Raw genomic sequence first — 25,749 nt, 5'->3', positions numbered from 1 at the left:
ACCCCTCAGCCCAACTACTCACTCACCCTGTCCCCAGGGTCGCTGCTGACAAACAGCGGAACCTTGTAAGCAACCAGGTCTCCACGGGCAACGCCACTGTAACCCCCGGCAACAAGCAGCACGCGCCCCTCCATCGCAGCGGCAACGTGGGAATAGCGTCCTCTCACGGTTTCGCCTCCTAAGATGGAGGAAAAGGCAGCTGCACAGCACTGACCACACAGCACTGACCACATCGGCCGTGATCTACAGCAGTCATTCTCAGCCCGGTTCTTGGAGATCTACAGTCCGGGAGCTTTTCTTTATTCACCCCTAATTAGGAAGACCTGATTCTACTATCTAGCAGCTCAGCGAGACTTCTAGCCGTCGAATGAGGTGTGCTTTGGAGCGGGGTTGGAGAGAAAACCTAAAGGACGGTGGATTTCCAGGACCAGGGCTGGGAACCACTGATCAACAGCATCACAAAGTTCAGCCCATTCAGTGGCATTCAGGCAGCACCGGCACTGCAGCAAACCGCTCCAATAAGCATTTTCTTATTGTTAACCATTAATCATCAGTCCTGCCCACAAGTGGACTCACAACCAGTAATGGCATATTAAGGTTTGTGAAAAGGCGGCACTGTTGAACCCTTGAAGGTGCATTATCACAAATATGTGATTAGAATGTTCTGAACTGTTGTAATGCTAGATGTAACAATCACTACTGGTAATCAAACACGATGGAGTTCTAGGACGCTGGCTTTTGAATTCTGAAATAACATTTTAAAAAGTAATTTTAAAAAAGTACTGGTCAAAGGGTTTATTCTCCTGTTCTGATGTACAGGGGCCCGGTGCTGTAACTCACTGTGTAAAAGACTCTCCCCTGCAGAGACCCACTGGTGACAGCCCAGGTGATAGAAGAAGATCTCCTCATCGTAACACTTCTCCTCCTGGTAGTGGATGTGAACATTCCCACCTGTCAGCGAGATGTGGAGAGATGTGTAGGGAGGTGAAAGGACAACGAAGAAGAGAAGGGAAAAGAAGAACAAAAAGGCAGACGGGCTACTTTAGTGTGAGCAGAAACGCAATACAGCTCAGCCCGGCCATGTTATCTGCAGTTCCTACTAACAACATCTCAGCACAGCTCCACCCACTATACACATATACACGCCCTCACACTTCCGTGACACATACTTCCAGGGTTGTGAGGCACACCCCTAGAACTGCAAGACATGCCCCTAGAGCTATAAGATATGCCCCCAGGACTGTGAGACATGCCCCCAGGACTATGAGACACACCCCCAGGACCATTAGATACACCCCCAGGACACCATTAGACACACCCTCAGGACCATTAGACACACCCCCAGGACCATTAGATACACCCCCAGGACACCATTAGACACACCCTCAGGACCATTAGATACACCCCCAGGACACCATTAGACACACCCTCAGGACCATTAGACACACCGCCAGGACTGTGACACAGGCCACAAGCACCCCCAGGCCATACTCACCGTACACCACCATGTAGTTCCCGATGATGGTGGCCGAGTGGAAGGCCCGTTCTCTGGGCCCGCTGGTCGGGAACCGGGACCGGAAGGAGGTCCAGAAGCGGCGGTCCACGTGGAACGCGTCGGTGGCGTTCACGCGCACGCTTGAACCTGGGAAGAGGCAGCCGGTCACCAAAGGGTCTGCTGTGACGGGCACAGAAGGCCGGTCCTGCACACTGCAACACCACCACCGCTCACCCAGGAGCGTTTCTCCATGAAAAAGGAGAGCACATCAAATCCACTACATCTGCACGTCGCTTCTTACAGAAAACAGCCCCTCCAAGCCTCACCTGGCGGTGGTGGGGCGGTGCCCCCCGTAGACCAGCAGCATTCGGGACGGGGCGTGAAAGACCATGGAGTGTCCCGCCGTAGCGGGCGGCTTCCCCCCCGAGGGCCGGACCGTCTCCCACACGCGACCGCTCAAGTTGAAGCGACTCAGCGACGAGGAGAACATGTCCTCTTCTGTCCGTCCTGCAGGAGATGGGCACGGGGACAGGGGCTGATCACTCTCTTCACCCATTTAATATTTAGGAATTTTTATACAATATTTTCTGGAAAGCCTGAATGCCAAACGTGCCACACACCCCCAAAGACATATAGGTAGTTATCCACAACGGCCGCTGCGTGATTGGCCAGTTTTGGAGCTCCCGGCGAGTCCCACTGGCCGAGCTGCTGCCAGTCGTCCTCCAGGGGGCGATACATCCAGACGTCGCTGGCCAGGGAACCGTTGGTGAGCTCTCCCCCAAAGATGACCATGTTCCCCTGCCATTCCACAGCTGTGTGAGAGTGACGAGCCGCCTGAGGGAGGGTGGGGTCGGGGGGGGAGGGGGAGGGGGAGAGGGAGAGAGGGAGAGAGAGAGAGAGAGAACAGAGAGGGGTGGTCTCATTCAAGCCCAGGCAGCAGCATGGTAATGTAAAGAAACCGCCGGGGGGTACAGATGGATGTGATGCCCAAAAAAAGCACTGAGAGTACTCACTGGACAGTATGCATGCGACCTTCTCTCCCACTTGTTGTTTGTGAAGTTGTATTTCACCAGGTCCCCGAGAGCTTTATTCAGATCAAATCCTGAGGCACAAAAACGTGTGCACCAGTAGATTATTGGTAAAGATCTGTGATTTACACTCAGTCAGAGCATCCTGGTTTTTCCTAAAAACGTGTCAGAACAATGAAGACAAAGGATGAAGCTAGGATGAAGCTACTACCCCATTAAATGGTCCTTTACCAGAAGTAACATCAACTCGGTCAGTCGAGCATGCTCACACACATGCACAAAATCAGCTGGAGTCATTGGCGCATTACACCCTGTCACAACAGTGAACACATGTCCAAACAAACTAGCCTGGTGAGATCATATGAGGAAACCAGCCTCACCTCCAAAGATGTACATGGCGCCAGTGGACGGCACGTACACTCCCGCGGCAGCGGTACGAGGGGCCATCTGGTCATCGCCCCCACTCACCTCCCACCACTGCCCCGCCCCACTGTCGTCACGGAGACCCAGCTGGCAGCTCTGCCCCACAAAGCCAGAGGTGCAGAGACAACGTTCCCCAGTCTGAAGACACAGCAACAGCATCAGCAGGGTGAATGACGCTTCACAGTAAACTAGCTGAACAGGCCTTATTGGATTCTGCTGAAATTACACCGCTTCCAATATCATTATTCTCCAGTTTGATTTGTTTCCTTTTCGAATAAAATTTTTTAAAAGGGCCCGATGATTGACATGGTAAAATAAGCATGCACAGCCAGCCCTTTTCGACTTTTGGAGTAAACCGACCACGTGTCCGTGGGCATTATGCCAAAACTGAACCACAAGGGAAACTAAATGAATGACAACTATAGCTACTCGGTTAATCGAGCATCCAAGCGGGGGCTGAATTCAACCGCAAAAAAAACCAGGCACTCTGGGAACATGGCGCACAAAGGCCAAACCCTCGAGGCTCTGAACGGCTTCTATCGCCGCCCGAGCCACACGAGCACCGGATTTCTCACCGTGTCACAGACCCCATGCAGGACGCAAGCCTGGGAGCACAGGGGGGTGGCGCAGCCAGGGCCGCCCCAGCCTGGGTGACACAGGCAGCGGGCCAAGGCATGGTCGCACCGGCCGTGACCCCCACAGGCCCCGGGGCACACCGAGAAGGAGTAGGTGGCATTGAAGCCCAGAAGGTTGTAGTTGGCATCGCTGAAGAGGTGCAGCAGCATCTTGGGATGAGACAGGGATTACGTTTGGGAGGCAGGGAGCAGGGCCTTATGCTAGATTCACTAAACTTCATTTTCTACTACTCTATACTGCTGAAGATGAGAAAGGGAATGCTAGCACAAAATTATATTTGTAGGGGTCTGTAATTTACCTACTGACAAACCGCACCACAAACTACATCTTCTAGGTCAAGACTGCACTATACATAGTACCGGTGCCTAGTGAAAACTTTACAAGAGTGAGTTATCTTGGAAGACGTTGGCACTGATTATATTAAAATAAAAGAGTACTAATCACTTAATGGTCATTTGCCGTTTAAAGATTCAAGACCCCCACTAGACCCCAACCCACTAAAACACTAGCCAGTACATCCTGTTGGTCAGTCTCTCAATTTGATATTTTTGGCACCAACACAGGCCCACGCCAGTACCGACGTCTGAAAGGTGAGATGCAATCAGACAGTTCAGTGAATTATTTTTGGGCGCGCAGTATTTTGTAATTATCTTCCCTGGCCTGGCTTCTGCTGAGTCTTACAGACTGTGAATGTTTGCAGTGTTGGCATTTACCTTGCCAGACTTGGCCTCTATGGGCTGTGGCAGTGTGGTACCAGTCAGACTGGCCAGCAAGGGGCTGTCGTAGGAGTCTCCATCATACACAAACAGGTAATCATATGTGCACTCTGTCTCCATGAAGGTGAAGTTCAGGACAATACTGTAACTACTGCTTGGGGCTGAGAAAGAAAGGAAGAGAGAATGATATTAGGTTAAAACACTAAAAGAGGCTAACCTTTATTTGAAACACCATCATATCTAGAATCCTGTCCCTCCCAAACACCCTCTTTTTGGCAGGGTGCCAACTAACTTTTTCAGGTGCCCTAAAAAACACATAGCCTGCAGCCACTTACAGCCACTCAGCTGCATCCATCCATTCCTGGGTGATGTTATGGTCAATTATGAGTCACCTTATTGCCCCACAACGAAAGGTAAAAATTTGATTCTGGACACTGGCAAGTCACTAGGCTGAGAAAAAGCACTTCAGCTAGACATATCCTCCAACATTGTCCAGTTCAGCACCTTTCCGTTCTTGGCTTCTCGTACTAAATCTACAGCTATAACCATCTCATGTAGACATAGATTAGAATGCAACATTGGTATACCTCTGTGATGGCCTACTGGAGAGAGACTACAGTCCACCCAACCTTTCACCTTCGAACAAAACCTCGTCCCGCGTTCTGAAATGTCTCACCCTTGATAAGCCACTCGCAATTCCCATTCACAGAGTAGTTGCCCATTCCGTCGGTGACATGTCCAGGGGGCCCCCTCAGGACCTGCCTGTGGCCTTTACAGTCCCCTGCCCAGCTCTGAGGCACCCAGGCTAACAACAGTGGCATCAGTAGGGCAGGTAGGAAGGACGCCATCTCTTTCCTCTGCCAGAGAAGGAGGGAGAGAGAGATGTGAAGGAGTCACACACTCTGTCTCCGTCTCACGAGCTTGGAACCTTTCTGAGAATTGAAAATACGACAAATTTCAACAAATTATGAACCAAATACATTCCAGATGAGACGAAGGAGAACTATTTTCACTTTGATTATCATGTGAAACAATGCAACGAAAATTAGTGGTGGTCGTTGGCTATAGTTTTTCATTCAGATATTTAAAAAGCAATAATCACGAGACAATGATGATGTCAATTTCCCGAAATATATCGATGCAGTTAGCTGGACAATCTTATAAATGTAGATAGTGAATTCAGATACATTAGATAAACACTGACGTTAAGACAGTTAGTAAATCTTACAGATACACGTAAATTACACATCTCATGTTACTAAGCTAATGTTATTAATCCTATAATTATTCAATGTGATTAGCTACATAGCCAATTTCGGATATGATTAGTTGGCTATACGCATGGTTCTTCAACAATAAGTTTTTTTTTTTTTTTTTTTTTAAAGCATAAAGCCAAGGCCATTTATTCAGCTACATCTGAGCAGTGAACGTTATCAAACCTCGGTAGGTAGCCAGCCGGCCAACTGATCCAATATTTTTACGAGTCTTTCGCAGGTTATTAAATAATAGGAGACTGGTAATCGTCAGCAAAAAAATGTTGACATCGCTGTAGAATTTAGAATCAATGTAGACTTAGCAAGCGACCTAACGTTGGATAACGTAAAGTTGATGCTGCTGAATAGGATTGTTGAATTGCAAATCCTGGTCGAGTAACCGTTAGCTTAGCTGGCTGTTCCCGTTAGACTACATTTAAAAGTACAAGATAACCGTTGCCACCCACGTAACCCATGCTCCCTTCGATTAAATTAACCACAAATTTAACAAGAAGTAAATCACGTCTGACCCTAACGTTATCCTCTGAAAACCTTAGGTCGGACAACATAGCTAGTCTAGCTCCATAAAGTCATTGAAAATAAATAGGTAGTCAAACGTTTACATAGGTCTATACTTAACGCTAGCATACAGACCAGATACATCAAATAGCTAATATTTAATTATGCTGTGATACTCACTATTTTCCGTGTCTTCATAGCCCACGTCTTTAACCAAGCAGTGGCATATCAATCCCGCTTTCCAGACATGAACAATCCAGACCGTTTTACAAAGCTTCAGTGGACCCCAGAGCCTGTATCCGCGATATACTGAACCGTTAATTTGTACTCCAGCTCGAGGAGTTTCCGCGGCCTGCACGATCTTGTTGACGAATTAGCTAGCTGGCTAGCGTTAGCTGCCACCTAGATAGTTCCATATAAAGTCAATTAAATTGATAATTGCATGATATTAATTTGAAACTCGGGTCGAATACATGGCATGGCGTGTGCATGTCAACTGGTATCACGACTATATTGTAATCTTGGTATGTTTTCTAATCTTTAATGTTTCCAGACCAGCTGTTCTTCCATTTGAGGGTATGACTATCCATCAACATTACGGAGCTAGCTAGGTCCAAATTTACGGTCCTTGTTGTGTTACCCTTGTTGCTGGTTACCAACACAAAGCGGAGGCGTGAACAGGTAAACCTCAGAACACGGCAAAAACGACATTGCCTCCTATCTAAGCCCACCAGTACAGCAGTAAGAAATCCAACTATGTATATCGTATTCTTCTTCGGTGGGATTCATGGCAGCTATTGTGTAAGTAAGGTGCCACCTACTGTGCTGGAGTGGGGATCAGATCAGGCCATTGTCCCCAAGAGGACTCATTGGGTCTCAATCACGAAACGTGTGCGATCCAACAGTTCTGTGGTACGAACACATTTGCTCATGAACTGCGTGTGATAACGACCAGACAGAAAGTCCAGAAGAAAGCAGCAGTCCAACGGAATCCCCACGTGGCATCCTTCATTAATGAATATTTTGACTTTGATTGGCAAAAGTATTAAGCCCCGCCTCCCACACCATATACCAAAACCTTATTGCCGTTTTGTTGTTGTTTTTAATGCATAAATCGGTTATTGCCACATTAACTGAGCTTTTCATTTATTTCATGCAAGATAATCTTATTTGAAATGAAATGGCCTGGTGTCAATTAGATAAATACCTCATTTTGCAATGTTTCAGATATAACAATACACATAACTTTATTCACAGATCACTACATTGTCCTCATGTAATTTTGCAAAACTTACTACAGTGGGCTACTTGGAAGTGTTGATGTACAGTAATTTACAGTAATCGTAGTAAAAATCCAGCAGTTAACTGTAGAGGTAGTGATCTGCTGCCTAAACTGCTCTGCTACAGGTGAATTTGTCTTTAGTGCAGTGGCTAATGCAGCCACCTCTCACCCCGGAGTTTGAACATTGTTAGGTCCTTGGTCATTACATTGATTTCACAGTAAAGTTTTGTGTTTTGCAATTGCAATTCCAGTGTTATACAGTGTTTGTAGTAAAGTAATGGTTACTGTATTTCACATTAAAGTAATAACAATAATTTAACACTGTAAATGTTACACTGGTTTAACATAGTAAACCAGCTGCCAGTAAGTTACTCAATTTTCACAGAAACTTACTGGCAACCAGTTTCCTCAGGAAAAAGATCAGGAGCATGTGTTGTATTATGTTCCATCCTTAGAACAAAGCATTTACGGTGGAACATATAGGTTAAAACCAGGAGATCATTCCAGCCATTAAACAAGTTCAATGAAACGGGCTGCATAAGCTAAGACATATTGAGACATATCTTTTTCATGAGATAACTTTGTTTCCTGTATTTTTGTTGTTACTATTACAATTTAGTACTATTTATAATTTAGTGAGTGCCTCTTGGATTGTGTATATCTTTGATTTTCTTTTCCGAAAATAATGGCGTCTTATAAGCCTATGCGGGATGGGCACTTTTATGATGGGAGACATAAAAAAATAAAAATAAATCAATTAATCAGACACATAGGTTTGGATTCAGTAATTTTTCCTTTATCATGAATTACAAATAAATGAAAGTTTGATATTTTTTAATGGATTGTGCTGTTTTTAACGGGTTATTGTTTACACAATAAACCTTTTAATTGTTTGAATGTCAGTAGATGATCTATAGGCTTAGCTATCATTAATTTAAAAACACAGTGTTTGCAAGATAACTACAGTAGCCCAGTTAAAAAGTAGTTAACTGTAGAAACATCATAGCGGTCAATTTGACCGTTTTCACTTTCAGGAAATCGATAAACCTGTCACCATGAAGTCCATAGGGCTCCCCCTTTGTGACTTTTCCTAAACATACGTCTTGAACATTCTCAACAAATGGGGAGAATTACAGATTGTGGGGCAGGACAGAATTCAAACAGAAAGATCCACAGCAAACCAAATTCTAACAAGAAACAAGCGCAGAGGAACTAAGTCCAGTTCTGTTGGTACAGTTTGCTCTACATTAAATTGTTATAGTCTAACAGAAGTGGGCATTCAGACAGGACAGATGAATGACAGCAATAAATCAATCTCATTCCGAATGACAGTTGGGTTGGGATGTATATTTTCTTTACTGTAGTGGCAGGAGGTCATTTGCCAGACGTCTATGATGGCCACATTAATCCCTTGGAAGGTGGCCCTCATTATTCTGTCCAACTGTAAGGCAAGCCAGTCACTGCCAAATACATTCTGCCAAAAGAGGAGAGAGGTATTAATCAAGTGCTACTCACAACTTCACTGAATACAGCACACATTTTAAGCGCAGCATAAATTAACAGAAAATTACCCTACAGGTGAGGTACAACAGAGTTAACATAGGTAGAGAAAAAATAATGGAAATGCAAATTTAGTGAAAAATGTACCTTACCAAGGAACCTTCAAAAGGACTAACTCTGTCATAGGGCACAGGGCATTCTTATGTCTTTGTTCCGCTGGTAAGGTACAATTTTCATTCTGAGAATCCATATTGAGGAGAGCACATTACTTTTCTCCTATTTTGGTGGGGTGGTTGAAGCATGGTAGAGTTACTTTCTGTTTGGCAAACACATTTGGACAGAATGACACAGAATAGTGTGCCAGCATGTGGAATTTTGAAACTTAAAGGCGTACTACGCAGGATTTTTTATTTGAAAATATTATTAAATAACTATACTAAGGCATATCCATGATGAACTGGCAATCTCAATCTTTCCATGCTTTAGCCAAATTCTTGCACTTTTTAACCTTTATTTGTTATTCTAAAATGTGTTTGGGGTGTTTCTGGGCATGGCGCTGTTTTCTCTGTGGGGACGGGTGAGTATGGCTACAGAGCCTGTGGTTTGGGATCAGATTCCAACAAAGTGTTTTTATTGCTAGCCAGCTGCTGCAATGGCAAATGCTAAGAAGCCCAGATACAACAAAGAAAAAAGACAAGCGACAGGACTAATAAATAAAAAAATTAGACACAGCCCTGGAATCACTTTTCTTCGGTGGCGTCAAGATGAAGTTCGCCACGGGGATGAAAAGCGACACAGAGCTGGCCTGTTTACTAACACCGTATCAATACTAGGCTTGATATAGTGTTATACTATCTAGTCTGTAGGTAATCAGAGCACTAATTTAGTCAGGAAAATGGCAAGCATTGTTGGGCTGAATTGCCTGTTCTCGTTATTATGTTATGTTTTCTGTTGGACCTGTAAGTAACGTTACTTTTAGCTAGTTACCTTACATTGCTAGGTGCTCGAGGTTGGGTAGCTTTTGTACCAAATTCTGTTCTTCCACCAAGATATCTTCCCCGCTATGGGAACTGCCATTACTGTTTATCGTTGCAACTTAGCTAGCTCGGTAATTCATCTGCATTTATTTCACTCAGGGGAAATGATTTTGATGCAGCGTGCATACGATCTAGCTAACATTACGTGTAGCCAACATCATTAACAAAGCCAACAAAGTTGCTAACAACTTTGAAAAGGCTACAGATAACTTCATTAAAAAGTCATTCACTTTACAAGTATATTAGCTAGCTATGATGGACCTATGTCCTGCTAATGTTACTTATTCCACACGAGATTCCGTGTTTACTAAATGTCCAGGGTGGTATTTCAGGAAGCAGGATTACTGAGTTAGCTGGATAACTATGTGGAGTAAATCCCAGAACAGCTCTTTTTCAGTCCATATTCCCGATTTTGGAGAGTTTCGAGTTTTATTCAGTGCAGTTTATCCAGCTATCTCAGTCATCCTGCTTCATGAAACAGGGCTTAGAATAGCTAAACGAGGAAAGACACAAACTGCCTGCACCGAACACTACGGACTAGCTACCGTACAATATTCACACGCACTAAGGGTGCTCTCAGTCTAAAGATTTTTTATAGCACTACCTAATTATTGTTACTATATGGAATCACTGATGTTGCTAAAAATGTTAGTTTCAATATTTCTGACCACCTCTTCCCTTGACATTTTGCTGGCAGCACTCGTGTGTCCTCAACGGAGGTGTGGCTGGGGTTTACAAACACAGAGTCTACAAGACCTGCAACTCCCATGACGCAAACTCAAGTATTTTTCCAGAATGCCATATGAATGCTCAATTAGTTTTGGATCTTTATACTGAGGGGTCATGACGTTTCATAATATCACTACCTGTAGTTACTCACAACTGATTGGCTATAGTAATGATAAAGGCATATAGATAGACCCTAAACAAATCATAGTGAAGATACAGCAGTGGTGGTTGGTGAGCTGAAAATAGACAGGGTGGAAAATTTCACTTGAAACAGATCAATGGTCTCAGCCTGTTTTCTATAATTTTCCTTGATTAACAATACAACAATTTATTCACAAAATCTCAATACTGTCAGATATAGGCAGTTCTCCTCATTTAGTCTGTTTAGTTTAGTTTTAGCCTATACGCCGCTCGGTCGAGAAGATTGCTGTAATGCCTTTCTTTGATCAATGATTGAAGCCTTCAAACCTTGAACCTAAGTGAAACCACATCATGTTATATTCGTAGATTATTATCCCATTAGTGTTCAACCACAAGCTGAAGAAAAATGTATGTAACCGATGGTCGGCATGGCTGCTTGTTAAGACTCACAACGCAGCGTCTTATATTTAAATTTCCAATTGATTATTCAGATCATCGGCACACTTGCTAATAAAAATAAATGAACGAAAACGGGTTGAGACCAATTACAAAAAGGGAAGCTTTCCACGCCACCTCTTTCCAAATCACCAACCACCACTGGGCTACAGTAGAGCCAACAGACTCCAATTATTATTGCTCAATACCGTGGAGCCGGTGTTGGCAGACTTGATGACGACAATCGTGTCAGGCGCGCGCTTCAGCAGTGCAATAACAGCTTGGCGAATCCTTGCCACCCTGCGGGTGTAAAATTCCAGCGGGAAAGTTGTGAAGTGCGCCCAGATGGTGAAGACGATGACCTTGCGCGGACCACCTGCTATACTGTCAATCTCATTGCTGATGTAGTGCAAATTTGCCATTGGGGATGTTCCAGAACGTAATGGTGTGCCATGGGCCCTCCAGTGCAAGAGTATGTTATTTGTCACATCCACTGCCAAGAGAGGGCCTGCCTGTTCAGTAGATTGGAGATTCATATATCTCATGCCTGTGGACAGGGAAAGAGAGGGTATCAGACAACTTTGTGGTAATAACATCACATTTCCCTACATTTGGCAAGTGCTTCCTCTTTCCGTAGGATATTTTTTTACTTTTTCATATAATTTGGATATTTCAGTACATTTCATTCATCTGAGTCTTTCAGTAGGTTCAGCACATTCAGTTCATATTGTTAATTTCAGTGTTTCAGTAGGATTAACATGGCCCACCACTTCATCCTCCAGCACCTGGACACTGCAGGAACCTATATCAGGATCCTGTTTGTGGACTTCAGCTCCGCCTTCAATACCATCATCCCGGCTCTACTACAGGACAAGCTCTCCCAGCTGCACGTGCCTGACTGCACCTGCAGGTGGATCACCGACTTCCTGTCTGACAGGAAGCAGCACGTGAAGCTGGGGAAACACGTCTCCGACTCCCGGACCATCAGCACCGGCTCCCCTCAAGGCTGCGTCCTTTCTCCTCTACTCTTCTCCCTGTATACCAATAGCTGCACCTCCAGTCATCAGTCAGTCAAGCTCCTGAAGTTTGCAGACGACTCCACTCTCATTGGACTCATCTCTGGTGGGGATGAGTCCGCCTACAAGAGAGAGATTGAACATCTGGTGTCCTGGTGCAGCCATAACAACCTGGAGCTCAACGCCCTAAAGACAGTAGAGATGGTTGTGGACTTCAGAAGGAACGCAGCCCCACCCGCCCCCATCACCCTGCATGACTCCCCAGTCGACACTGTGGAGTCCTTCTGCTTCCTGGGCACCATCATCACCCAGGACCTCAAGTGGGAGCTGAACATCACCTCCCTCACCAAGAAGGCTCAGCAGAGGATGTACTTCCTGCGGCAGCTGAAGAAGTTCAACCTGCCAATGACAATGATGGTGCACTTCTACACTGCCATCATTGAGTCCATCCTCACCTCCTCCATCACCATCTGGTATGCTGCTGCCACTGCCAAGGACAAGGGCAGACTGCAGCGTATCATTCGCGCCGCTGAGAGGGTGATTGGCTGCAATCTGCCATCCCTCCAGGACCTGCACACCTCCAGGGCCCTGAGGCGGGCAGGAAAGATTGTGGCCGACCCCTCCCACCCTGGACACAAACTCTTGCAAACACTCCCCTCTGGCAGGAGGCTGCGGTCCATCAGACCAAAACCTCACGTCATAAGAACAGTTTTTTCCCGACTGCAGCTGGCCTCATCAACAAGGCCCGGGACCCCCACTGATACCACTGACACTGTACTGTTATCCTGACCCCCACGGACACCAACAGACAGCACCTGTACTTAAAATCACTTTATCCCCTTGCACTATTGTTATTGTTTTGCACTATGTTTATGTTATGTTATGTCTGTTATGTTTTTTACTGCACTATGTTCATCTTACTCTATTTATCTTATCTTATCTTATTTTATGTTCACTGTTACGCACCACCTGACCAAAACAAATTCCTTGTATGTGTAAACCTACTTGGCAATAAACCCGATTCTGATTCTGATTAGCACAATCAGTTCCTTCCTTCATTTTAGTCATTATGGAGGTTCAGCACAATGAGTTCATTTAAGTCTTTTGTAGACTTCACTTTCAGTAGACAAACATAATTGAAGGAAACCAACACAAAAGACGGTCTGACACGCTTGTGGTCCAGCACAGTAGTACACAAGCAATTTTGCGTCATTGATTTAATGATATAAATAGTATTTGCCTACAGTACAAATGGGAAAAATCCATTTGGATAATTTAGCGGTTTGTCATATGTCGGTATTAGTAATGAGAGTCATGCAGTGGCTGAAGAGAGAACCCAACCTGGTCGTGCAAGTTCATAAAATTAAAATACCTGGGCATGTTGTCATGTAATTGACTAATGTAGGGTTACAGCTTGCTAATTTCAGCTCAGTTTAGCCTAGAATGAATGAAAATAGTGCTCCTTCATGCTCTTTGCTAACTGAAGTATAGCTAGCTAGCCAACACTGGCATACTGCTAAACTAGTAGCAACCTAGCTATTCTTTGAATGTTTACAACAGTACACGAGCTAGCAAACATCTGTGCTGTTAACTTGAAATTAAAACTAAAAATACTGAACAATAGCTAGCCAGTGACATTAAGTATAATTAAAAATTAGTTCAGCTACAGTAAACCAGCTTGCTGCTAGCAGTTTCAGTGCCCCTCACAACGTTGAGGTTAGCTACCTAGCTGGCAAACAGTGCAGCTGTGGGACCTGGGGTTCCCCAGGAACAGCTGTCAACAGGAGGAAACTCCTTCAAAATCTAAGTCAGATCGGGGAGTCACAAACATGCATTCATTCAATTCATTAGAAACCACCGATACATTTCTTCCATCAATTTCTCATTATATTATATATCTGGTCGGGACCACAAACTGAACATGTATAAATACATTTGTTAACTAAGCAGCAGTGTTAACCAACACACATTATTATCCTACAAAGAATAAGAGAGGAGGATATCTTACTTGGCACAAAGTTTCCCAGAAAATGGTACCACTGTCTCATGGTGGAGTCTCCCATCATGAAAAGCTCTCTGTCCTTCAGACACTGTGTTATTTTGGGAGCATCAAAATGGCCTGCATTACAGACGAGGGAGGTCCACACATCCCTCATGTAGAACCCAGCTGGAACTGGTATTTGAAGCCCAGGTCTGCATTTCTCTGTTGCACCTGAAACAGATACATGGAAGAGTACACCTCAAAGTCTATGTTTGCACAGCAATAGTTCAATTCAATTGAAATGGCTATTTTCAAATATAAATTGAATTAGGCAATGCAACTATGCACCACATCTGCAGGACTAAAACCTAGGGGCTCGCTCACATGCAAGATAAACTTGCAAACAAAGAAATATCAAAAGATGAATCTATGAGAAAGCATACAGACCAACAGTTGTATTGGAGGGAAGGATTATAATTCTGCTGTCGTTCCCTTTGATCCACTGATTAGTATATTTCCTGTGGAAGGGAAGGGAAGTCTACATATAATTTATATCTGGAAATGGCATAGAACGTATAAGAGTGAAAATTCACAATTGTACAGAGAAACATTTACAGTATTTACAAGTATTCACCAAAATTCTACCTTCTTGTTTTAACTATTTAATATTGTACCCCCACCCTCAAACCCCCAATTTTTCTCACGTGGCCAGGAATTTTGCTTCTTCAGGTCGGAGGATGTTCCTGTAGCCTCCCATCTGATGGTAGACCAGGGCATCACAAGACAGAGATTTGGGCTTCTTGCACAGCCACACCTCCCCTGTTCCTGGGTCCGGATACTCACAGCAGCAGTTGCCCGTCTGCATGCGTTCCAGACCAGCCCCATCCCACTTTGGATTGCACTCCCTCGTTTCTCTAAAGTTTTTCCCATTGAGATCGATCCCCATGAATACGCCTCTGAAATAGACGCGGTCTGAGTGATATTTCCGGCTGTGTTTCAGGACCTGCACAGCCTCGCTGGAGTGGAACAGACGTACAGCTACCCAAGCCTCCTCAGGCCATGGCAGTAGGAAGCGTACTGAGTAGGACCCGTTCTGGTGGTCTGTCACCTCCCCAAATACGCTAGCCTGGACCACACGCACACACAAAAAAAAAAAAAACATCAGAAAATTCAAGATATATGTAAATATAGAGAAATATCTTTAAAAGAAATTCTTTAGAAGACAACGCAACAAAAATGCAGAACATTCAGTGAAAGTGCTTGCCTTGTGTATATGAAATGTTTTCATAGTAAATTATGCAACAGGGCCATTATAACAACCGGGTACAATGCACCTCATTATTACACCGATATCGCATCAAACAAAAGGACGTTAGTTTGTTCGATTTCAACGCTAAGTTAACGGAATGTTTTGGTTCGCTTCTTCTCGATTTTGCCGCGAAACGAAATTGACGAAGAAGAAAAAACCGGAAACCGTACTACTATGTGGACTTGCGCTAAAAAAAGTTGGTCTTTCTTTCTAACGTCAGACATTTAAAATGAAATAACTAATCGAAAAATTAAGTGCGACACATTCATTAGAAGGACAATATCAGTCATGAGAAGCAGAAGTGTTATAAAGTGCAATTCCCCTTTAATGAAATACAGAATACCTTCAGTTTGGGGGAGTAAAGCTTGGCCTGGAAGAAGTCACCTCCATATGGTTTGGGGTTCTGGTGGAAATTCCTGGCCACCACTGTGACACACAGTTCTTCCCCTACCTGGTAGCTCTTCTGCAGCCCAGGAATGTAAAAATATGAGCTGGATGGATCCGTGCTTGTGGACAGATCTTCAATTTGTTTGTCTGGACCAGGCCAGTGAAGCATGTCTAGGACCTTGTGCCACTCTTGTGGGGCAATACCAATATAAGCCATGGGCTTGGTCGTGAGAGGGGTGAGAAGGATCGTGAGCAGGTCATCAGAATTCACATGGTTCTGATGTGAGGCAGGAGCCTGGACCAATATGTTGGACTGCCTGTCATTCTTCATCCAAAACTGTATGCCCTATTATCACAATACAAGGATGGGTGAAAATGAAATTGTTATGTGGAAACAAGAAAATACAATGCCATACCAATTTATAGAAATATTCTGTGGACCCATTGAAAATGAATGTTTGTAATGAGGAGAACATGGAAAGCTTTGGTCCAGAAAAGGCCAGGATTCCATAAATAATAGTTAATCAAGGAAAATGAATGAAAACAGACTGAGACCAATAATTGTTTAAAAGTTTTCCACCCTGTGTATGTTCAGCTCCAAAATTTTCAAATGTTATAATTTATGTGAATTCATTTTTGCTTCCTGTTTTAATGTTAAACTGGCTAATTAAATGATTCTTCCTATCAATAGCTATGGGAATTTTGTCTGGATAGTTAGTCGTGGCACTTTAGACCGTTGTTGATTCTTGAAATTCACTCATTGAATTTGCAGTCAGTTTTCTTAATTTCCTTCTTTGCTCACGTCTGTCTAGTTTTTGATCATAAATGGAATTGCACTAAAATGCAGTTTTATCAACAAATGAAGTCTGAGTGAATCTAGTACTTACCAGGAAAGACATCATCACCATCAGCACTGAAAACAAAAGCTTCAGCTGATCTGCTGCTCTGTGGACTAAAATTACACACAGTTTAAATGGGATTATCATTCTGTCCACCCCACCCCTCATAATTATGGCTGGGTGTTTGTCACAGAACTCGCAGGTGTCACAACATTATGTTTTATTTTTTATTCAAATGGAAACATGCAATGTGCTTTCTATTTTTGGCTATGAATATAAACAATGTGTATAGTAATAAACTATGAGCTTGTCACCTACTGCAATATTGGCTTGTTTTCATTGTTTACAGGATTGTTTATTGTCCATTTGCTGTACTGTAATGTTGTTCGTCCTACTATCTTGAACTCTGGTACTGTCATAATTAAAGTAGTACAAGGTGGAAATTATTCAAGAGATGTCATTGCCTAATGCTGATGAATGTAGCCCAATCACTGATCAATCGTGCTTTTTATGTCTGTATGTTTTTTAAAATTCTGAAATTCTCGGTAGGAGATGACAAATCCACTGAAAAATGAACATTTGCATCCTTAGAAAAGCGGTGAGTAGTAGCAATTAAAAGCGAACGGCGAAGCAACTTGAAAAACAGCAGTATTGTACAAAAAACAGCCACTGACGTGATGGTCGGTCTATCACAGCACACAGGACAATTTTTGCACGTACTAAGCGCAATGAACTAGGAGTCAGCCAAGAACTAATAAACAAAAGGGCAAAATGCAAAAATGAGGTTAAATCTTGATAAATTAGGCTTATGTATTATATTCTATATTCACACAGTCAATATAACTTTGTAAGTTACATGTTTATCATCATCATCCGTTCACCTTAATCAGCACCATAGCATCATTTGAAACATAATTTAAGAGAAAATTAAACATAGCTCTTTTTTTATTTATGTTAGCCTATTTATTTTTAATGTTATTACTCGTCATTAGCACCATCATCATTTAAAGTCAGAAATACTACAACTAATAACATTTTTTAATGATATTAGGCTATTTGTAGCAATATCAGAATGAGAATGTAGTTGAAATAATATGGTGAAATCAGCATAATAGAATATCAATTTAAGAGCCACATATGCCAGCTTTATTACTAATTATTAATTTATTTGTCACGAGTCATCACCATGAACACATGACACATATGGCAGGTAACATTATTATTAGTAATATTAATTTATAAAAATAACAATATCATCAAAACAATAAAGGCGGTGACTCCAAGTAATTCTAGGTCATGGTTTAATAGTGCGTATTCTGATATATCGGTTCTGTGCAGGCAACTGCCAAATCAACCCTTTTCTGCATAGACGAGTCGGTCACAGCGGCATTCTCGTTCATGCGCGGGTGTGCTCGCAGTTACGCGCACTGCGACGTAAAACCATGCGGACCAAATTGGAATGAAATAAATCTTATATCTTCTTCTGTGGAACTCAGAAAAAAAATCGGTGCCTGGAGAGTAATTAGTTCAGTGTGAAGAAATTTTAGAGCTAAAAAGTTCCGTCCAAAATCATTTAATTTGGCCAGGGTGAATTCGTAGATTTGAATGGACTTCAATGGGTAAATTTGCTTTTTGGCACCAGAGGCACCAGAAAAAGCGTTACTATACTGCAATACCTCGAGTAACCACTGGAGTTTATTCGCTTCACGGAGGGATTTGCCATTCGAGAAAGGGTTAAGACATCACGATAGTAAGACAAGTAAGACATTCATAGTAGGAGGCTTTTGTAACTGGCGTAAAGCAACCACAAAGTTTAGCCAGCACGAGGCCCTGCATTCAGAATCGGTGAGAATGCTTGCTTCGCAAGCATTAATGCATTAATGCTCTACAAGCCTTATTTCATGTCGCACGGGTAGTGTCATTGAAATAAATAAAAGTGGCGGTTTTAATTTCAAGCCTTATTTCATGTCGCACGTAGCGTCATTGAAATAATTAAATACATACGTACATTTCGTGCCACATTTAATTATTTCTGCTCACATTTCATTATGTATTTATTTATTTCATGATGTATTTACTTATTTATGCTCACATTTCATGATGCATTTATTTATTTCATGATGTATTTATTTATTTAATTTTGTCCTAAATATTCCTCCATAAGGAATTGGCAATGCTGTGAGCTGAGTGACTTTAAAAATGACATCTAGCAGGAAGGGCAATTTCACATTAGGCTACTGATATTGCACCAGCTGAGGTGCGCAGCGCAGACTGTTCTTAATGTATTGAAAATCCTGTTTTACTGAATGAACTAATACTTTTTATTTTTTTGCACAATTATTTAGTCATTTATTTCCTTATTTATTTTCATACATTTTTAGAATTTTCTCAATTAAATAACACCAGTCCCCAAAATTATAACGTGTCTGTATCCAATTTACATAGATAATACTAAGTAAAAATTATCAATATGCAGTATAAATGTGAGTATTGCAAGTTATCAATGACTGACAATATTTTTTTTAAATCAATATTTTATTTCTTTGAGTTTGTGCCAAGAATACAATTTTCACTATAAAAAGTCAAATTATCATTAGCATTATTATTAATAATCTGTAAAAATTACTTTGGAGAGCCTCTGAAACTAACACTAACAAAAAATTGGTTATTCACAAAAGTTCAAAATAAATGGTTACAGAAGAACCAGACATGCTTATCATTACTCAAGGATGAGAACAGTAAAGTAATCAAAGGGTTCATGCAATCTTAACAAGCTGTATTTGAATTCATTAATTTAAGCCATTACTAGCAATGTTTAAATGGTTTGAGCAATGGCACTTTTATGTATGTGTCTTTGACACTGTGGCCATAGATCCTGAATAGAAGTACAGTATCTTGCAAGGTAGTACACTAGTTTATCCAACAAGCTAGCAATGCCATCGTAACCTCCACTATGAAGCGCGGATGAGAGAGATTGATATTGATTTCTGTCAGGACCATAGACACACACATATATATATATATATATATATATATATATATATATATATACTGTCATTTTCGCATGCCGATGTGCTACTAGATGCGCACTGTAGTACAACTGTCGATTTGAAAAGCAAAATGTTAGCATAATAAGGCAAAACTGTGACAGGATTAGCGGAGCGCAGCGCTAAGGGACAGCTTACGAGTGCCTCAGACCACCCTTTTAAAGGTATACCTTTCATAATAAAGTATACCTTAGCTAAGGAGACGCTGGGAAACAGCTCGAGACCTAAAGGAAGACCTTAAGGTATACCTTACGACGCGCGTAGCTCTAAGGAGACTCTGGGAAACGCAGCCAAAGATCTTTAATCTAATTGTTATCGCACCATGTTTCCCGTCTTCTGGGTTGCTAGGCCAACATTCCTCACATCACAAGCGATCTCTGCATGCATTGCAGATATGGAAAATCGGGGAAAAAAATTGTGAAAAACCCATTGCAATGAGGAAACCAAGGATGTGTGGCTTTTGTAGGCGGTGCGGTGAGCAGGTAAACCGGATCCAACCCGGATCCAACCCTTGTGCGCGCTGCCTCGCCCCAAATGGTCTGTTCACCGCAGGCGTAATTGAACTAACTTGACCTACCTACCTAACTTGGCTCATTTCTGGACGAGCTGGACACTCTCCTGAGTTCCCTCCCTGAGGATGGCACTCCTGCTATTCTACTGGGAGACTTCAACCTCCCACCAGAAACCTCCCAACTGTCCAGGGTTGCCTCACTCCTCCAGTCTTTCGCCCTTTATTTCATGATGTATTTATTTATTTAATTTTGTCCTAAATATTCCTCCATAAGGAATTGGCAATGCTGTGAGCTGAGTGACTTTAAAAATGACATCTAGCAGGAAGGGCAATTTCACATTAGGCTACTGATATTGCACCAGCTGAGGTGCGCAGCGCAGACTGTTCTTAATGTATTGAAAATCCTGTTTTACTGAATGAACTAATACTTTTTATTTTTTTGCACAATTATTTAGTCATTTATTTCCTTATTTATTTTCATACATTTTTAGAATTTTCTCAATTAAATAACACCAGTCCCCAAAATTATAACGTGTCTGTATCCAATATACATAGATAATACTAAGTAAAAATTATCAATATGCAGTATAAATGTGAATATTGCAAGTTATCAATGACTGACAATATTTTTTTTAAATCAATATTTTATTTCTTTGAGTTTGTGCCAAGAATACAATTTTCACTATAAAAAGTCAAATTATCATTAGCATTATTATTAATAATCTGTAAAAATTACTTTGGGGAGCCTCTGAAACTAACACTAACAAAAAATTGGTTATTCACAAAAGTTCAAAATAAATGGTTACAGAAGAACCAGACATGCTTATCATTACTCAAGGATGAGAACAGTAAAGTAATCAAAGGGTTCATGCAATCTTAACAAGCTGTATTTGAATTCATTAATTTAAGCCATTACTAGCAATGTTTAAATGGTTTGAGCAATGGCACTTTTATGTATGTGTCTTTGACACTGTGGCCATAGATCCTGAATAGAAGTACAGTATCTTGCAAGGTAGTACACTAGTTTATCCAACAAGCTAGCAATGCCATCGTAACCTCCACTATGAAGCGCGGATGAGAGAGATTGATATTGATTTCTGTCAGGACCATAGACACACACACACACATATATATATATATATATATATATATATATATATATATATATATATATATATATATATATATATACTGTCATTTTCGCATGCCGATGTGCTACTAGATGCGCACTGTAGTACAACTGTCGATTTGAAAAGCAAAATGTTGGCATAATAAGGCAAAACTGTGACAGGATTAGCGGAGCGCAGCGCTAAGGGACAGCTTACGAGTGCCTCAGACCACCCTTTTAAAGGTATACCTTTCATAATAAAGTATACCTTAGCTAAGGAGACGCTGGGAAACAGCTCGAGACCTAAAGGAAGACCTTAAGGTATACCTTACGACGCGCGTAGCTCTAAGGAGACTCTGGGAAACGCAGCCAAAGATCTTTAATCTAATTGTTATCGCACCATGTTTCCCGTCTTCTGGGTTGCTAGGCCAACATTCCTCACATCACAAGCGATCTCTGCATGCATTGCAGATATGGAAAATCGGGGAAAAAAATTGTGAAAAACCCATTGCAATGAGGAAACCAAGGATGTGTGGCTTTTGTAGGCGGTGCGGTGAGCAGGTAAACCGGATCCAACCCGGATCCAACCCTTGTGCGCGCTGCCTCGCCCCAAATGGTCTGTTCACCGCAGGCGTAATTGAACTAACTTGACCTACCTACCTAACTTGGCTCATTTCTGGACGAGCTGGACACTCTCCTGAGTTCCCTCCCTGAGGATGGCACTCCTGCTATTCTACTGGGAGACTTCAACCTCCCACCAGAAACCTCCCAACTGTCCAGGGTTGCCTCACTCCTCCAGTCTTTCGCCCTTTATTTCATGATGTATTTATTTATTTAATTTTGTCCTAAATATTCCTCCATAAGGAATTGGCAATGCTGTGAGCTGAGTGACTTTAAAAATGACATCTAGCAGGAAGGGCAATTTCACATTAGGCTACTGATATTGCACCAGCTGAGGTGCGCAGCGCAGACTGTTCTTAATGTATTGAAAATCCTGTGTTAATGGCATGTTTTAGGCTATTGGTGTTGTGAAATAGAGGTGTTTGTGTGCGTAACCGATATATAGGCCTATTAGAACTTTTTGATGTCTCAAACGATGTAGGTGCGTGCGTGTGTGTCATTTGATTGACCGTCTAGCCGTTTATATTACCGCGTGTCAGAACGCTAGTTCTGATGTGTAGCTTTCCCCTTTACCTCTCTACTTCCCCAATACAACTTTACCTCTCTCCTTTCCCAATACAACTCACTCGACTGTAAATTCCAACACATTTGAATTAATTTGCCGCCACCGCAACCAGAGCTCGAGAGGCGCTCACTCTCAGTTGCTCGCTTGCGACCACAACCAGAGCTCGAGAAGGAGAGACGCTCACTCTTCAAACTGTCACTTTCTCTTCGTATTCAAAAGGAGTCGTAACGTTACTGGTTTTCAGGTAAACTGGCACTTGAAGTAAATTGACATAAAATAGCTATTTTGTTAATTCTGTGACATTTAATAAAGTAGCTAATAAGGCATGACAGGGTGTGCCATTAATATACATTAGCACAGGTGAAGAGCCCAGATGCCGGCTCATTACTACTTAGCCAACTTTAGCTAGCTAGCTAGCATAAGGGGATCCATTACCAACCGATTTGAGGCGACAACGTCACGAAATTTTAATAAAAATGTAATTATAATTAAACTATCCCACGTAATGCTATAACAATGTAGTTTGTTTAACAGCTTAAAATGTCCTTGAAACTATTCCGTTCTTTAAATCTAACGGCGTTTTGTCAGTTTAAAACTGTTGCTAATTTTGACGATAGCGCTGCAATCCCCCTCTCGATGTTCATATATTTCTGTTTCTCTGTTCCTTGTTCTCTCTTTTCTGTGCTGGAGTTATTTTAAGAGCTTGATGGCTTCAACATATCCAGCCTGATATTAAACTTGTCATTAACTTGAATCGTGTCTCTTCATTATACCCACAGACAAAATCAGGTAGCTACTATAGCCCATTTTTGGTGGTCAAGCATATTGTTTTTCATTTTTGTCTCCTCCTTATATTCCCATCAAATTTGATGTTTATTACATGTTCATTTGGTAAGTGAAATTTCAGATCGGTCATGGATAGTAAAATATTTGCTGTCTGAAATATCCGACCTAAATAAATAAAATGTCGTAGTTAACAGAGGCTAGTCTGTAGAGCGGCCGGGCGGTGCTTTGATTCATCGTCCAAACATTGTCTGGAGCAGAGGGCATTTTCGACCAAATCAATGCCGACCTCTCGGCGACGTCTCGTCAATTAGCAAACGCTCTCCATACTACATCTTGTCGACGTAACTTCTATACATCGGGCCGACATCGGGAAGACGTATATGTGCTATCTGGGTATGTGTGCGTGCTTCATAAGTAGTAACTAGTGCCCGTTATAGCGTGCCACTGTGTGTGTGAGCGAGCGAGCGCGAGTGAGTGAGAGACTGAGAGAATGGAGGGAGAGAGAAATAGAGCTTATTTGTTTCCCTGTCAAATACTGTAGCCTGGATTATAGAGACAGCGCCTCAGCACCCCCACTCAAAATACCTTCCCGCGCGCCTGGTAGAGTGGCACCGGCATCAAAACTGTTCGCCGTTTCTTTCAATATTTGAGAAGCTGTCTTCATTGCAATACTTGCTCACATTGAGAAACGCTGTCTGTAGCTCTGAATACATGGGATGTTGGAATGTCGGTCATAATGGGAGGACCAAAGCAAGTTGATCAGCAGCTTACCTACGCTCTTCAATAAAAGCAGAAATAAACAGGGAGATGTATCCGGAAATAACTGAATAAATAAAGGTGAAGATATATGACAAATGCAGAAAAAACATACGGATATAAATGAATAGCCTAAATATATATTCAAAAAAAAAAAAAAATGTTTGCAAATAGAAATATATACGGAAATAAATTAGTAAATCAATTCCACATACATTTATATTTTTATATTGTATTAATTACATACATGTAGGCTATTTATATATTTTTAGATTGTTGTTTTTAATTTATATTTCTACATTTATTTATTCTTTAATTAATTTGTTTTATCATTGTGACACTCTCGGTGTTCCATGTTGTGTTTTCCCATATAACAATATGTATGTTAACATACATGCATACATACATAGATACACGCACACATTATTTTAAACATTGCTATTTGTTCTTAATTTTTTATTACTTGACTTATTATTCCTGAGGGAATTGCAGATTTTTTTTTTTTTTACTTTTTACTAATAGACTATTGATAGGCTGATAAACCTGACCATAATTTTAGCGACCACCTGTCTGCACAAACTTCAAAATAACATAAACGGAATTCAAAGGAAACCATGCGTAATGTGTGTACTTACTTCCCATTGCTTCAAGTCTCAATCGTCTTTGCTTCAAGTCTCAAAACTGATTTCCTTTTTCAGCAGTAAATTAAATAAGATTAAATTTTAAAAAAGGTCTACTCCCAGCAAATCACTTGTCTTATTTTCCTTTGTTACTGGAACAAAACTGCACAACCAATAATATTTTTCAGGTGTCTCGCCAATTAAAGGTTTTAACTGGGTGATATGAACACACTCAGTTGAATTTAGAGTAGCTTGTGGAATGTAGCCAAAGGCAGAAACGCCTTGGTGAGTTACACGTGTTTCGCAAGTGTCACCCGGTATTTATAGCTCCAGCGGAGGCTGCCATACCTCAGGAATTCACTGTCACAGGTGGATTATGGAACTGCCAGTCAGCTGTCCAGAAAGCTGACTTCATTACTGCCTTTGCCAAGACGAAGTCTCTTGACTTCCTGGCTCTCACGGAAACCTGGATCACTCCCGATAACACCGCCACCCCAGCTGCACTGTCTGCGGGATACTCCTTCTCGCACACCCCCAGGGCCTCTGGCCGAGGCGGGGGTACCGGTTTACTCATTTCCTTGTCCTGGAAGTTCTGTGTCCTCCCCAGTCCTAACCCTACTTTCTCCTCCTTTGAATTTCACGCGATCACTGTAACTCATCCCTCTACATTTCACGTTATTGTTCTGTACCGCCTCCAGGTCCACTCGGCTCATTTCTGGACGAGCTGGACACTCTCCTGAGTTCCCTCCCTGAGGATGGCACTCCTGCTATTCTACTGGGAGACTTCAACCTCCCACCAGAAACCTCCCAACTGTCCAGGGTTGCCTCACTCCTCCAGTCTTTCGCCCTATCCCTGTCCTCCTCCCCCCCCACACACAAGGCTGGTAACCAACTAGACCTTGTATTCACCAGAGGCTGCTCCATTCCCCAACTTGCAGTGACTCCCCTCCATGTCTCGGACCACTTCTTTCTTTCTTTCTCCCTCTCCTATTTACTCCCCCTCAATTCA

General features: G+C 42.2%; 2 protein-coding genes across 5 annotated transcripts; both read right to left on the bottom strand.

The window, feature by feature from the left end:
- Window positions 1–38: 38 nt before the first annotated feature.
- Window positions 39–7,072, bottom strand: LOC118211274 (multiple epidermal growth factor-like domains protein 8). 4 transcript variants are annotated; one of them, XM_035388375.1, is made up of 11 exons: window positions 6,251–7,072; window positions 4,975–5,159; window positions 4,296–4,459; window positions 3,522–3,731; window positions 2,904–3,084; window positions 2,509–2,597; window positions 2,116–2,329; window positions 1,822–2,002; window positions 1,496–1,642; window positions 841–951; window positions 39–178 (listed from the first exon to the last, which is right to left on the bottom strand). In XM_035388375.1, exons 2-10 carry the CDS (start codon window positions 5,144–5,146, stop codon window positions 906–908), a joined length of 1,404 nt encoding a protein of 467 aa, XP_035244266.1. In that variant the 5' UTR covers window positions 5,147–5,159; window positions 6,251–7,072; the 3' UTR covers window positions 39–178; window positions 841–905. The 4 variants fall into 4 exon arrangements, with proteins under 4 accessions (XP_035244266.1, XP_035244260.1, XP_035244251.1 ...); XM_035388369.1 differs by having other exon boundaries at window positions 4,975–5,230; window positions 6,251–7,071; XM_035388360.1 differs by having other exon boundaries at window positions 4,975–5,155; window positions 6,251–7,071.
- Window positions 7,073–8,135: 1,063 nt separating this feature from the next.
- LOC118222614 (NXPE family member 3-like) lies at window positions 8,136–24,986 on the bottom strand. Its single transcript, XM_035408333.1, has 8 exons — window positions 24,756–24,986; window positions 16,775–16,839; window positions 15,844–16,233; window positions 14,896–15,317; window positions 14,639–14,709; window positions 14,219–14,422; window positions 11,404–11,741; window positions 8,136–8,826 (listed from the first exon to the last, which is right to left on the bottom strand). Exons 1-8 carry the CDS (start codon window positions 24,760–24,762, stop codon window positions 8,632–8,634), a joined length of 1,692 nt encoding a protein of 563 aa, XP_035264224.1. The 5' UTR covers window positions 24,763–24,986; the 3' UTR covers window positions 8,136–8,631.
- Between the last annotated feature and the right edge of the window lie 763 nt (window positions 24,987–25,749).

This window comes from Anguilla anguilla, chromosome 1 (assembly GCF_013347855.1).
Source record: "Anguilla anguilla isolate fAngAng1 chromosome 1, fAngAng1.pri, whole genome shotgun sequence".
Lineage (NCBI taxonomy): Eukaryota > Metazoa > Chordata > Actinopteri > Anguilliformes > Anguillidae > Anguilla > Anguilla anguilla.
This window is presented reverse-complemented; position numbering and strand designations above follow the sequence as displayed.